The sequence below is a fragment of the Mus caroli genome, unplaced genomic scaffold, assembly GCF_978045245.1.
Source record: "Mus caroli unplaced genomic scaffold, Mus_caroli_1 scaffold_19, whole genome shotgun sequence".
Classification (NCBI taxonomy): Eukaryota; Metazoa; Chordata; class Mammalia; order Rodentia; family Muridae; genus Mus; species Mus caroli.
The window spans coordinates 2316366-2330888 of record NW_028227274.1 but is presented as its reverse complement, the minus strand read 5'-3'; the positions used below and the strand labels follow the sequence as shown (position 1 = coordinate 2330888).

At 39.8% G+C, this 14523-nt stretch overlaps 1 protein-coding gene across 5 annotated transcripts in view; it reads left to right on the top strand.

The window, feature by feature from the left end:
* The window catches only part of Znf438 (zinc finger protein 438), a 139526-nt gene that overhangs the window by 30762 nt on the left and 94241 nt on the right, over positions 1–14523 (top strand). For all 5 annotated transcript variants that reach the window (XM_021151117.3, XM_021151116.3, XM_021151113.3 and 2 more), the window contains exon 2: positions 11807–11884. In XM_021151117.3, the coding sequence (XP_021006776.1) occupies positions 11883–11884 (2 nt within the window). In that variant the 5' untranslated portion in view covers positions 11807–11882. The remainder of the gene's footprint in view (positions 1–11806; positions 11885–14523) is intronic.

Below are 14523 nucleotides of genomic sequence, written 5' to 3'. Positions count from 1 at the left end.
TTGTGACACTTCTTGGTGGTTTGCTTTGGCATGTCCTTATTCACTTTTAGGTTTGGTTTGCCTGCTTTTCATAGCATATCATCTATCCTAAAGTTAAACCAGTGATAAAAGTGCCATCTTCTTTCAGAGGGTCTGAGGAGTTCCATTTGGTATTTAAGGATATTAATTTGGAAATAGCCTTTTTTTTTCCTATTTTTTGTCCCTACTATCTGAAGAATGTGTGTTTGTGCATATTTTGCTCAATTGATATCATTTTGTTGCACCTGTTCCTGTAAACTGAGCACTTCCTCTTTGCCAAGAGCAGGTACACTGAAAAGAGATGCCAGTGAGCTATCTACAACCTGTTGGGCCATGACCTGCTGGGCCACATCTTCTTTATCAAATTATATAGAATGTTTAAACTTTTTTAGTTAAACTACTCTTTAAAACCGTTTATAATCAGCTGAACTGTCAAGCTGGCATAGAACATTGAAGAAACTTTTACATAAGAGTATAGAAAGGATGGAATAAAAATGTCTGATTTGCTAGCATATTATTTATTATGGAAAGAATGCTTTCCCCAAAGACTTACTGGGAGCAAGATGTTTAACTGTCAGCCAGGGAGGAAACCTATTTGTTGGTCAGCTTTCAGGTTCCATGTTACTCCACTTGTGAAGAGCCTGCCAACTCTCCGATCCTCCCTCCCCACCCACTCTTCTCATTTCTCTTGGATAAAGGCAGTGATACTGTACATATGTGGCAGTTAGGATTAAAGGCCAATGTCTGTTTTCTAGAACAGCATCATGTCAAGTCATTGTAGATTTATGCTCCGCTCTGATGTATATGGATAAAATGCCTTCTCTTTCCTGTGTGCTCTGCTCCTGGCTTGTGTATGTTCAGGCAGTAGGACTCCATTTATCACAGGCGGTAGGAAGAGGCTCAAAGATATGAAAGGGTTACTGTTCACATTTCCTGTGCAGCTCCCTCTGATCTTCCTAAGCTGTAATTCCTTCACAATGTTAAACGTTCCCAGGCTCCTTTAACCTTCTGGCCTGCTTGCACTGGCCAAGTTTGTCCCAGGTGATTGTGTAGGCGAACAACCTCCTGTTTGAAGAGTAGCAAATGCTTTCTCTGTGAGACAGGCCATGCTCTCTGCTTTACAGTCCCAGAAGGAATCCTGTGATTTAAACAACAGAATAGTAACATACTCACTTTTCTTCTTTTATTGGATATTTTCTTTATTTACATTTCAAATGTTACCCCCTTTGCAGGTCTCCTCTCCAGAAACCCCCTTCCCATCGCCCCTTTCCCGGCCTCTATAAGGTTGCTCCTCCACCGACCTACCCACTCCTGCCTTCCCGCCCTGGCATTTCCCTACACTGGAGCATTGAACCCCTTAGGCCCAAGGGCCACTCCTCCAAAAATGCTACTTATGCCGCCAGAGCTGTGGGTCTCTGCATGTGTACCCTTTGGTTGGTGGTCCAGTCCCCAGGAGCTCTGGGTGTTCTGGCCAGTTGACACTGTTGCCCCCTGCCCCATGGGGCTGCAAACCCCCTCAGCTCCTTCAGTCCTTTCTCCAACTCCTCCATTAGGGACCCCTTGCTCAGTCCAGTAGTTGGCTGCAAGCATCTGAGCATCTGCCTCTGTATTTGTCAGGCTTTGGCAGAGCCTGAGACAGCCATATCAGGCTTCCATCAGCAAGCACTTCCCAGCATCCACAAAAGCATCCTGCTTTGGTGACTGTATATGGGATGGATCCCCACGTGGGACAGTCTCTGGATGGCCTTTCCTTCAGTCTCTGCTCCGTACTTTGTCTCCATATTTCCTCCCTTGAGTATGTTGTTCCCCCTTCTAAGAAGCACTGAAGCATCCACACTTTGGTCTTCCTTCTTCTTGAGCTTCATATGGTCTGTGAATTGTATCTTGGATATCTTGAACTGCAGTTTACACTTCTACCACTGACAAATCAACTGTTGGGTATTCTGAGCTAACATCTACTTATCAGTGAGTGTATACCATGTGTGTTCTTTTGTGATTGGGTTACCTCACTCAGGATGATATTTTCAAGTTCCATCCATTGACTGCAAGTTTCATGAAGTTATTGTTTTCAATAGCTGAGTAGTATTCCATTGTGTAAATGTACAATTTCTGTATCCATTCCTCTGTTGAGGGACCCCTAGCTATTATAAATAAGGCTGCTATGAACAGAGCGGAGCATGTGTTCTTATTACATGTTGGAGCATCTTCTGGGTATATGCTCAGGAGTGGTATAGCTGGGTCCTCAGGTAGTACTATGTCCAATTTTCTGAGGAGCTGCCAGACTGATTTCCAGAGTGGTTGTACAAGCTTGCAATCCAAGCAACAATGGAGGTGTTCCTCTTTCTCCACATCCTCACCAGCATCTGCTGTCACCTGAGTTTTTGATCTTAGCCATTCTGATTGGTGTGAGGTAGAATCTCAGGATTGTTTTGATTTGTATTTCCCTCATGACTAAGGATGTTGAACATTCCTTTAGGTGCTTCCCGGACATTCCAGTGTCCTCAGTTGAAAATTTTGTTTAGCTCTGTACCCCATTTTTAATAGGGTTATTTGGCTCTGGAGTCTGACTTGTTGAGTTCTCTGTATGTATTGGATGTTAGCCCTCTGTCAGATGTAGGAGTGGTGAAGGTAAAACTAGTACCTGACAACTGTGTTTGTTGTCAAATTAACTCTGGACGGATTTTGTTCTGCTGATCCTGATCTAATGATGTTGTGTTTTAGATTTCAGATTCTTCTTCTTAAAACCACTCTAGAAAAATGGGTTTCAATTCTGAGGGAGCACATTTGGACTTCCCATCATACTTTTAGCCAGTTATTCACTCAGTCATCTGAAGTTATATCAGATTCAAAGTGGCAACTCTTCTAATTTTTTTGACAGTTCAGAATACTATGTACTTCCTATTTTTTTTCTCTAGTTTAAAAGTATATTGCAGCCTATTTTGAAATCTTATTTTAAAATACATGTGTTATTATGGTCAACATGTTTTCTATCTTTGCCTTTCTATCTTTTACTTTAGAAGAATTGTAATGCCATGAAGTCTAAATGTGTCCACAAGACAGCAAGCACCTGTGACCATTCTGTGACTAGGACATAGCTTTCTTGTCTTACTGGCTCTCACTGCTTATAGCAGGTCTTCATTCTCTTTCAGCATTCTGGAAACTGAGGAATTGAGGACAGAAGTTAAGGCAAAGGAGTTTGTAGGATGATGCCAGTTTGTTGTTACCCTGGCAAAGCCAGCTACGTACAATGTGATGAACTGTTTGTAATGTCCCTTACTCACAGTGGTGCAGTTTTATGTGGAGGAGGCTAGCTGAGTTTTTAGATTTACTGTGTTTGCATCTTCAGTGAATCAATAAGGATGCTTAGTGTTTCTCATTTGTCTTTAGTTCTTTGGTGTAATATGATGCCTCTTACATAATGAATATGAGTAAAAACTTCTTTTGAATGGCACTATAAATTGCCATTTGTAGATTCTTGATCCATAAGTGTATGCTTATGTATGTTTCTTAATCTGTTGCCCTCACCATTTCTGTTAGCATCAACTGGTAGATACTAGTCAGAATCCTTTTTCCATGAAACAGTTAATTCCATCCCAACATTCTGTATCCCAAATTGTTAGGTGGTCTGTATCTTACTTGCCTAGTCGAGATATTGCTCTGTCACAGAAAATAAGTTACTTCACATACAACCTGTAAACATTGCCCAGGCTATGAGAAAATTCACCATTTTCACAATAGAAAGCATAAATTCCTCCCAAGGACTAACTGTTTTTACGGAAAACATTGAATAGCAATACCAGTAAATCAGCAGGTATTGGCTGGATGCTAATGTGAGCATTGTGCCTCCCAATGTTGGTTCCAAAGGTTCCTTAGATCTTTCAGTAACTGATCCAGTCCAAAGGTAACCAACCTAAAGTAAATTAGGTCTGATTATGTGCAAAGTGAGAGGCTGAGGCTAGGGGAAGTCATTTGAGCTGAGATTAGAGAGTGGTGAAAGATTTGTAGAGGAAGTGGGAATAGGACATGAAACAAACAGTTGTGGTCTGGATTTAAAGAAGTGGGAGGTCATTTATATGCAGGGGGTAGTTACTCCCTGCTCCACTGTCCAGTGGAGACTTTTCTCCGCTCGGCTACATACTTTTTGTTCCCTTCCAATAGATTGCAGAGAAGCCTCTGTCCAGGACATACAACAGCTCCTTTAGCTACCCATAGGATTGGTTCAGTTCACTGTCTCCTTCCTAGTCAAACATTTCAGCAGAAAACTAGGAAGAAATATTGAAGAGTTAATATTTATGAGTACAGAAAGGCACATCTAACCTCACTAGTACGATCAACTGCATACAGCTGAGTGAAGTCTTGGTTTGAATTTGAAGAGGAAAAAAAGTATTTCCAAATTCACTATTTTTGCATATATGTGTAGCTGAAGTCATTAAATATAATTTCCAAGGAATTTTTTCACATCTGAAAGGTTCTTTCATGAAGCAATTATTATATTAATCTCACAAAATATTTAGTCCTATTTTTTGATTTTGTAAAACAAATTTAGGTTGTTGTTGTTTTTTTTTATTTTCTCTTGAAACCCTTGATGCCCAGTGTATTTAATTTTAGCATCAGACTTTGCAGATGGATGTTTTTGTTACTTGGCCACAGGAAAAGCAGCACAGAAACCACACTGGACTCTCACACTGAAGACATACTTGGACAATCTACAGCTTTGGTTTCTAGGTTGGCTGCAAGCAGTGAGGCTACATGGCCTTTGCTTACATCTGGATATCCCTATTGTTCAACTGCATGTGTTGCTCCCAGTGAGATGTGAACCACCCACACTGTTTTGTAAAAATCTGGAGTCTTTTCAAGATATTACTTGGTATTCCACAATTAAAGGGTTTGTTAGCTAATTTTAGGGAATTTGAGAGTAATCACAGTGTACATTTGTATTTGTTATAGCCCAGTATTTCCTGTATTTGAGCTTGGACACACCTACTCTACCCTTCTAATTTCTTTCCTTTCTTCTTTAAAAATTCGTATTAAAATCTCCTGTAGTGTTGGATTTGAAGTCTCTCACACACACTGTATATATGCACACACTGCACATGTATGCATATACACATAATGTCATTAAAGTCTGATGCCATATTGCTCTCAAGAATAAGCAGTTAACCAAGCATGTTAAAAGTTATCTCCAGGGGGACAGAGTGGCAGGTTGAGGTAGTAGAAGATAGGTTTTTTTTGTTTGGTTGGTTGGTTAGTTGGTGGGTTGGTGGGTTTTGTTCTTTTTAATATTAGTATGTCTGTTTCTATGTTTTTCCTTTAGTATAAACTCCTTTTGTAATCTTAGGAACAAAAAACAAGAAAAGTTTTACTTAAAACTTTCATAAATATTAGCCCACTCTGTCATCTGTAAAGTCACTTTGTTTACAAAATGCTAAGATTTATAAAGGACTGTTTTAGAAATCATTTTGTCATATGCAGTAAAGGAAATCTAATGAAGTTCCTATCTCATGCTATGGTACCATTGTATCCTCTACATGCAACTTTGTGGCTGCTGTCAATATGCTGTGCTCTTTGCTGCTTGGATGTTCATCAGAGGGTATGGGAGTTGTGTCTTACTGTGTCTGTCTTCCCACCTATTACGGTGGTTGGAATCCAGCAGGCACTCCTTCAGGGTGGACCACAGGAGAGATAAATCTACAGCTATTCCTAAGGGAATATCTTAATGCTGGTCACTGTCAGATCATTTGGGGATTTTTGTTTGTTTGGTCTTATATAACTTACTAAATTTGTACTTTGACAAAATTTATATATGCATATAGTATATTATGATTACTGTCATCCCCAGCTTCTCTAAATCCTCATAAGTCTTTCACCTCTCTCTTCAAGTACCTTTCTGCCATTCATATTGTTTTGTTTTGTGACTCACTGAGTTTAACTGGAATCAGTTGTGCTATAGGTTAGTATTAGGGTTCTTTAATTGAGCAGAAATTACAGAGTGTACACCACACACACACACACACACACACACACACACAGGATTTATTAAAATGGCTTACAGGCTCTGGTCTATCTAGCCCAACAATAGATATCTACCAATGGAAGGTCCAAAAATCCAGTAGTTGTTTAGTCCAGGAATCTGCATGTCTCAGCTGAGCTTCTGTATATCTGATAATTCCAAAGAAGTAGGCTCTAATCCCAGTGAAGGAATGGACCTACTAGCAAGAGCAAGCAGGCAAAGAGACCAAGCTTCCTTCTACCATATTCTTTATATAGGCTGCTAGCAGAAAGTATCACCCAGATTGAAGGTGGATGGGTCTTATCCATTTATCAGTGAGTGCATACCATATATGTTCTCATAGCCTCTTTTAAATTAATTGTTGTTACCTGCATATATATATATGCATATACATACATGCATATATACAAATATATTTCTAAATATAACCTGCTCAGTATGTTTTCAGGACTGACCACTTGGTGTTATATAACTAGAAATAATTTTAAAATATAGCTTAATAAGTTTTTATTTTGTATCTGTCCTAAGAAAATATTTTAAGTGACAATTATAAATACACATGATATGGTTTAGTAATTCTACATCTTTCTTCTAAATATCCCATTCATGGATGCTCTTTTCTTTCATTGCCTTCGTGAAATTTTCTTCTAAGATTACAAGTGACCATTGAGTTCATCTCAGACTGCTTTCTTCCATGATGAGGAGACAGGGCAGGGCACCTCATTCTTTTGCCTTTCTTTCCTTGTGGAATCTCATCCTCAGATAATAAACTATTTATAAGATGAACAAACACTAACTCAGAGCAGTGAGAGCAGTCACAGAGACCATTCTGAAGTTGACCTTTCAAGTGTCTGATTGTGGATGTCTGTTGATCTGAAGTTCTAGAACAGCTTCTTTAAGGTTATAGTTAATGGCTCAGGTTAGAAAGAAAGTCTATTACAGTCCAAATTACCTGTGTTTGTCACTGTGTAACAAAGTTGGTGGTAGTTCCATTTGTGTGTCTGGGGTATTGATGGGGTAACTAATCTAGTTCCAATTCTGAAAGACAGCTTTTTTTTTTTTTGATGTTTGTAGAACATAATTTTAATATTTTCAACTGTTAATAGTCAACAAACAGAATAATTATTTTAAGATATATATTTCATTGTTATGTCTCCATTTTCATTTCTGATTTTATTAATTTGGATACTGTCTCAGTGCCCTCTGGTTAGTTAGATTTATCTATCTTGTTGATTTTTCTCAAAGAACCAGCTACTGTTTTTTGATCCTTTGTATAGTTCTTTTTGTTTCTATTTGGTTGATTTCAGCCCTGAGTTTGATTATTTCGTGCTGTATACTCCCCTTCGGTGTATTTGCTTCATTTTGTTCTAAAGCTATGAGGTGTACTGTCAAGCTGCTAGTGCTTGACATGCTCTCTTCGGTTTCTTTTTGAAAGCACTTGGAGCTATGAGTTTTTCTCTTACAACTGCTTGCATTGTATCCCATAAGTTTTGGTATGATGTGTCTTCATTTTCATTAAATTCTAAAAAGCCTTTAATTTCTTTCTTTATTTCTTCCTTGACCAAGTATCATTGAGTAGAGTGTTGTTCAGCTTCCATGTGTATATGTGCTTTCTGTTTTTTTCTTGGTATTTAAGGCCAGCCTTAGTCCGTGGTGATCTGATAGAGTGCATGAGATTACTTCAGTTTTCTTGTATCTGCTGAGGCCTGTTTTGTGACCAATTATATGGTCAGTTTTGGAGAAGGTACCATAGGATGCAGAGAAGAAGGCATATAATCTTTTGCTTGATGATAAAGTGTTCTGTAAATATCTATTAGATCCATGTGGTTCATAACTTCTGTTAGTTTTACTGTCCCTCTGTTTAGTGTCAGTTTCCATGCTCAGCTGAGAGTGGGGCGCTGAAGTCACCCACTATTATTGTATGGGATATGATGTGTGCTTTGAGCTTTAGTAAAGATTCTGTTATGAATGTGGGTGCCCTTGCATTTGGAGACTAGATGTTCAAAATTGAGAGTTCATCTTGGTAGGTTTTTCCTTTGACCAATATGAAGTGTCCTTCCTTATCTTTTTTTATGACTCTTGGTTAATGTTGACTTTATTCGATATTAGAATGGCTACTCCAGCTTGTTTCTTGGGACCATTTTCTTGGAAAATTGTTTTCCAGTCTTTTACTCTGAGGTAGTGTCAGTCTTTGTCACTGAGATGCATTTCCTGTATGCAGCAATATTCTGGGTCCTGTTTACATATCCAGTATGTTAGTCTATATCTTTTGGAAAATTGAGTCTATTGATGTTAAGAGATACTAAGGAAAAGTGATTGTTGCTTCCTGTTATTTTTGTTGTTAGAGGTGGAATTATGTTTGTGTGACTATCTTAGGTTTCTTGAAAGATTATTTTCTTGCTTTTACTAGGGTGTACTTTCCCTCCTTGTATTGGTGTTTTCCATCAGTTATCCTTTGTAGGGATGGATATATGGAAAGATATTATGTAAATTTGGTTTTGTCATGGAATATCTTGGTTTCTCCATCTATGGTAATTGAGAGTTTTAGTGGGTATAATAGCCTGGGCTGGCATTTGTGTTCTGTTAGGATCTGTATATCATCTGCCCAGAATTTTCTGGCTTTCATAGTCTCTGGTGAGAAGTCTGGTGTAATTGTGATAGGTCTGCCTTTATATGTTACTTGACCTTTTTCCCTGATTGCATTTATACTAGCTGGTTTTGTGTCAACTTGACACAGCTGGAGTTATCACAGAGAAAGGAGCTTCAGTTGAGAAAAAGCCTTCATGAGATTCAGCTGTAAGGCATTTTCTCAATTAGGGATCAAGGGGGCGATGGCCCCTTGCTGTTGATACCATCTCTGGGCTGGTAGTCTTAGTTCTTTAAGAGAGCAGGCTGAGTAAGCCAGAGGAAGCAAACCAGTAAGTAACATCCCTCCATGGCCTCTGCATCAGCTCTTGCTTCCTGATCTGCTTGAGTTCCAGTCCTGACTTCCTTTGGTGATGAACAGCAATATGGAAGTGTAAGGTGAATAAACCCTTTCCTCCCCAACTTGCATCTTGATCATGATGTTTGTGCAGGAATAGAAACCCTGACTAAGACAGCTTTTAATATTCTTTCTTTGCTTAGTGCATTTAGTGTTGATTTTTTTGTCATGGGAGGAATTTCTTTTCTGGTCCAGTCTATTTGGAGCTCTGTAGGCTTCTTGTATGTTTATGGTCATCTCTTTCTTTAGGGAAGTTTTCTTCTATAATTTTGTTGAAGATATTTACTGGCCATTCAAGTTGGGTATCTTCACTCTCTTCTATATACCTATTATCCTTAGGTTTTGTCTTCTCATTGTGTCCTGGATTTCCTGGATGTTTTCGGTTAGGAGATTTTTTCGTTTTGAATTTTCTTTGACTGTTGTGTCAATGCTTTCTATGTAATTTTCTGCACCTGAGATTCTCTCTTCTAGCTCTTGTATTCTGTTGGTGATGCTTGCATCTATGACTCCTGATCTCTTTCCTAGGTTTTCTAACTCCAGGATTATCTCCCTTTATAGTAGCCTGTGATTTCTTTGTTTCTAGTTCAATTTTTAGATCTTGGATGGTTTTTGTTCATTTCCTTTGCCTGTTGTTTGTGTTTTCCTGTAATTCTTTCAGGGATTTTTGTGTTTCCTTTTGAAGGGTTTCTAGCTGTTTACCTATGTTCTCCTGTATTTCTTTTTTTTTTTTAAAGGTTTATTTATTATTATAAATAAGTACACTGTAGCTGTCTTCAAACACACCAGAAGAGGGAGTAAGATCTCATTATGGGTGGTTGTGAGCCACCATGTGGTTGCTGGGATTTGAACTCATGACCTTTGGAAGAGCAGTCAGTGCTCTTACCCGCTGAGCCATCTCACCAGCCCTCTCCTGTATTTCTTAAAGAGAGTTATTTATATCCTTCTTAAAGTCCTCTATCACCGTCATGAGAAGTGATTTTAGATCCAAATCTTGCTTTTCCAGTGTGATGGGGTACAGGACTTGCTAGGACTGGGTTCTGATGATGCCAAGTAACCTTGGTTTCTGTTGCTTATGCTCTTATGCTTGCCTCCCATCATCTGATTATGTCTAGTGTTACCTGCTCTCACTATATCTGATTGGCACCTGACCTGGTTGTGGCAGAACTCCTCAGATTCAGCTGTCTCTGTGATTCTGGGATCCTGAGATCCTGGGCATGTCAGAGCTCCTGGGAGTCAGGCTGCCTCTGGGACCCCTGAGATCCTGGTGTGACCAAGCTCCTGTGATCCTGTGGTTCTGGGTGTGTTAGAATGTCTGGGGTTGGAGCTTCTTCTGGGTGTTGTGGGACTGGCTGTGGACTTAGCGCCCAAGGTCTGTTCAGGCCACCAGTGCAGACAGAAAGGAAACTGTGAAGGACATCTTTAGTGTGAGCGCCCGTCTCACCAGCAAGAACGACGCCACAATAGGATCCTTCTGCACACGTTTATTGGGAGAGCATTGATTGCATAGGCGAAAGACCCTGAGCCCAGAAATGGTGCTGCTTATATAGGCCTAGGAGTGACGTGTCCATACCTGATTGGTTATGCTACCAGTACCTCATTAATATGCGTCGGGCCAGGCAGTGACTTGGCAAAAACCTCTTATGCACATTGGTTGTTTACCCTTAATCATGGGCCAGTGGTAGCCAGCGCCACTCTGCAAGGGCACATGTGGCTTCCCACACTTTAGTAAAGTGTTTTTTTTTTTTTTTAATGGTTTACTTCTATTGCAATTGTGCCAATTTCTTCTCATCTTGACTATTGCAGTATCAGAAGAGATTCCCTGCCTATGGACTCCTCTCAAAGCATCTCATGTGTATTCCATTATTTAAATAATCAAATTCATTTAGATAGTGCATATTTACATATGCATGTAAATGTAGGGTTTTTATGTGAGTGCCTGTGTGCATATGTGTTGAGGCAAGGGGAAGACATCACGTGTTCTGTTATCACTTTCCACCTTGTTCCTTTGAGACAGGCTCTTTTATTGAATCTGTAGCAGCCAATAAGTCCAGGTTATAGGAACACATATATGCACTTGTCCAGCTTCTTACATGAGTACTGGGATGCAAACATGCATATGTAGTACATTTTCTTACCTTCTGAGCAATTTTCTCTAGTCCAATACCCATGCTTTTAAAATATAAACTTAAATGATTCCTGCTGAAAACTTTTGTGGCTTACTTTAGGTATAAATTGAAGCCTCATGAGCTGAATCTAGTATCTCATTCCTTAAAAAACAATTTAGTATTTAAATTTTTAATATGATCTCAGACCAAAATTCTCTGTTAATATCCTATCAGCCTCCCAGTGTCCATCTCTATCATTTTCCCAGGGTGAAGAGCCTTCCCACACTTTTTCATAGTAATTAACTCTAAAGTCCCAGAAAGTCTTGTATTATTTGTAACATTTAATGGACCTACCTCAGTGGGATTTTTTTCTTGCTTGTCTCATTTGAAGGGTTATGAGTTTCTTGAAAACAGGAACTAATAGTCAGTGTGGTATTCCCATGTTAACCAGGATAGTGACTAGAGTTCAGATCTTGTGTACCTTTGAAATACTTTTTAAAACCAAGTGAAGTGAAATAAATGAAAGAGAATATTTTATTTTAGGTTCTTTGGATGCCTAGTATAAAGGATGGCAGTTTTATAGTACTTCATATAATTTTTATTACTTTTCAGGTGCAATCATCTAATTAGTTTCTGTAAGCTACCTATCAATTCTTTGCGTTTTAACACTTCTATTACATTTGCTTTCAGATAAAGATGGATGCCATGCATTATCCAGTATGGAAGTTTCAGAAGTTAGAAGACATTTGCTAAATCAAGTTACTTCATGTAAGTCTTAGCCCCAGCTCAAGACTGAGTTAAAAGCAAAATTAAAGGTGACTGACACCTATGCCATTTTGTGACTCTCACATTTCTCAAAGTACCTTGTTCTCTTATATATGAATTCTTTCTTGGGAAATGGTACATCAATAACTTCTTAAATCCATCAGGCTATTTTTTTTAAATTACATGATACTTGTGTGCTTCTGATTTTTGTGTTGGTTTCTGCTAAACCAGACTTGCTGCTTCCTCTATCTTAAGTCTCATATTATCAATTTTCTGTTGTAGTAAAACATCATAATGAAGACAACTTATACAAGAAAGTGTTTACTTTGGCTTATGGTTCCAGAGGGTTAGAGTCCATGACAGCAAGGTAGAAGCAATAGGCAAGCATGCAGGCTGGAGCAGAGTCTTAGTTAGGGTTTCACTGCTGTGAGCAGACACCATGACCAAGGCAAGTCTTATAAAAACAACATTTAATTGGGGCTGGCTTACAGTTTCAGAGGTTCAGTCCATTATCATCAAGGTGGGAGCATGACAGTATCCAGGCAGGCATGGTACAGGCAGAGCTGAGAGTTCTACATATTCATCCAAAGGCTGCTAGTGGAAGACTGACTTCCAGGCAACTAGGGTGAGGATCTTATGCCCACACCCACAGTGACACACCTACTTCAACCAGGTCACACCTATTCCAACAAAGACCCACCTCTAAATGGTGTCCCCCATAGACTTGTTCAAACACATGAGTCTATGGAGGACCATACTTAAACATAGCATAATGCAAAATGCATTTAGTCGAACTTTTAAAGTCCTCATAGTCTATAGCAGTCTCAACAATGTTAAAAATCCAAAGTCCAAGGTCTCTTCTGAGATTCATCCAACTAATTAACTGTAATCCCCAAAGAAAGACAGGAAACCAGCTGGGCAAACTCCAGACTCTGTATCTCCATGGCTGATGTCAAAGCGGTCTTCAGATTTTCACTCCTTTTTCATCTTTGTTAACTGCAACAAACTGTTTTCTCCTGGGCTGGTTCCACTCCCTGTTAGCAGTTTTCCTCAGCATATATTCCATGGCTCTGGCAAAGGTCTCCAAGGCAATTTCAATGTTACAGCTTCTTGTTTCAGTGTCTGGGCTTCCACTTGATCTTTTGGACTCCTCGTAATGACTGGCATCACTTCTCCAGCTCTGCCCTCTGTAGCACTCTAAGCTCAGGTTGATCCACTCCACTATGGCTGCTGTTCTTGTTGATCATCCCATGGTACTGACATCTCCAATACACTGGGGTGTTCCACTCCAACTAGGCTTCACCAATAGCCTCTCATAGGCTCTCTTTGTGATGCCAGGCCTCAAATCCTTTGCATGACCCCTTCAGTCCTGGGCCATCAACTACAGCTGAGGCTATACCTTCTCCAGTGGCCTTCCATGACCTCTCACAGTGCCAAGCCTCAGCTGTTCTTCATGACACCTTCATGCTGTCAAAACCAGTAGCACCTGGGTGATTTTTACACATTACCAAGTCCAGCCGCAGCACGAGGTACAACCTTGACTATCTCTGGAACACAGCTTCTTTGTGCTCGCAGAAAACACTTCCCAGAAGATTTCCCCTCAGTGACGCTGGTCTCTTCTTAATCACCACTAATTTCTTAGCTCCAGCTAACCAGCATTGATTGTCCAAGTAGTCCCTTCTATTATTATTCACTCTAAAGCCAGAGCCACATGGCTGAAACTGCAGAGTTCTGTTGCTTGCAGGAGCTGGACATGGCCCCCTTGTTCTATTACATTATCACCAGGTTTCTGTTTTCCAACTCCTTCACTACCTAAGATTGGCTGTTCTGGATCTTGCTCTGTAAGATTGACCTTGAATGCAGAGATCAGCATGCTTGTCTCCTGGGATTAAAGGTGTGTACCACCATGCCTGGATCTAAATTTAGCTGGGTAGGATGTTGCCCCAAGGTCCCACTCCCTTAATCTGTTATCTCCTAGAACATAGGATTTTGCTCCATTTCACTTCCTGGTACCACTTTATACTCAAACCATATATTTTATTTTTCCGTTCTAAGCTTGCTATGTTTGTTCAAACTTCTCTTCATAAGACTTAACCAGAGAACAAAGTCTCTGGTGGGCTTTTTTGAAGCTTCCTTTGTCAATGCAATTAATCCAAGTCTCTTCACCTTATTCTTAGGCAGACTTTTCAGACAAGGGCACAAAGTAGTCACATTCTTCACCAAAGTACCACAAAACCAGTCTTTATGCCACATTCTGAAATTCTTCTCCTTTGAAATCTCTTGGGCCAGGTCAACACAGTTCAAGTTACTCCCAACAACAAAGTCTTCCATATTCCTACTAGGATGACCCATTAAGCCCCATTTAAAGCATTCCACAAAAAGCATTCCACTGCTTTCCAAATCCAAATTCCCCAAATCCACATTCTTTCAAATAGAAGCATGGTCAGGCCTATCACAGCAATTACCCCACTCCCTGGTACCAACTTCTGTCTTAGTTAGGGTTTTATTGCTGTGAACAGACACCATGACCAAGGCAAGTCTTATAAAAACAACATTTAATTGGGGCTGGCTTACAGGTTCAGAGGTTCAGTCCATTATCATCAAGGTGGGAGCATGGCAGTATCCAGGCAGGCATGGCACAG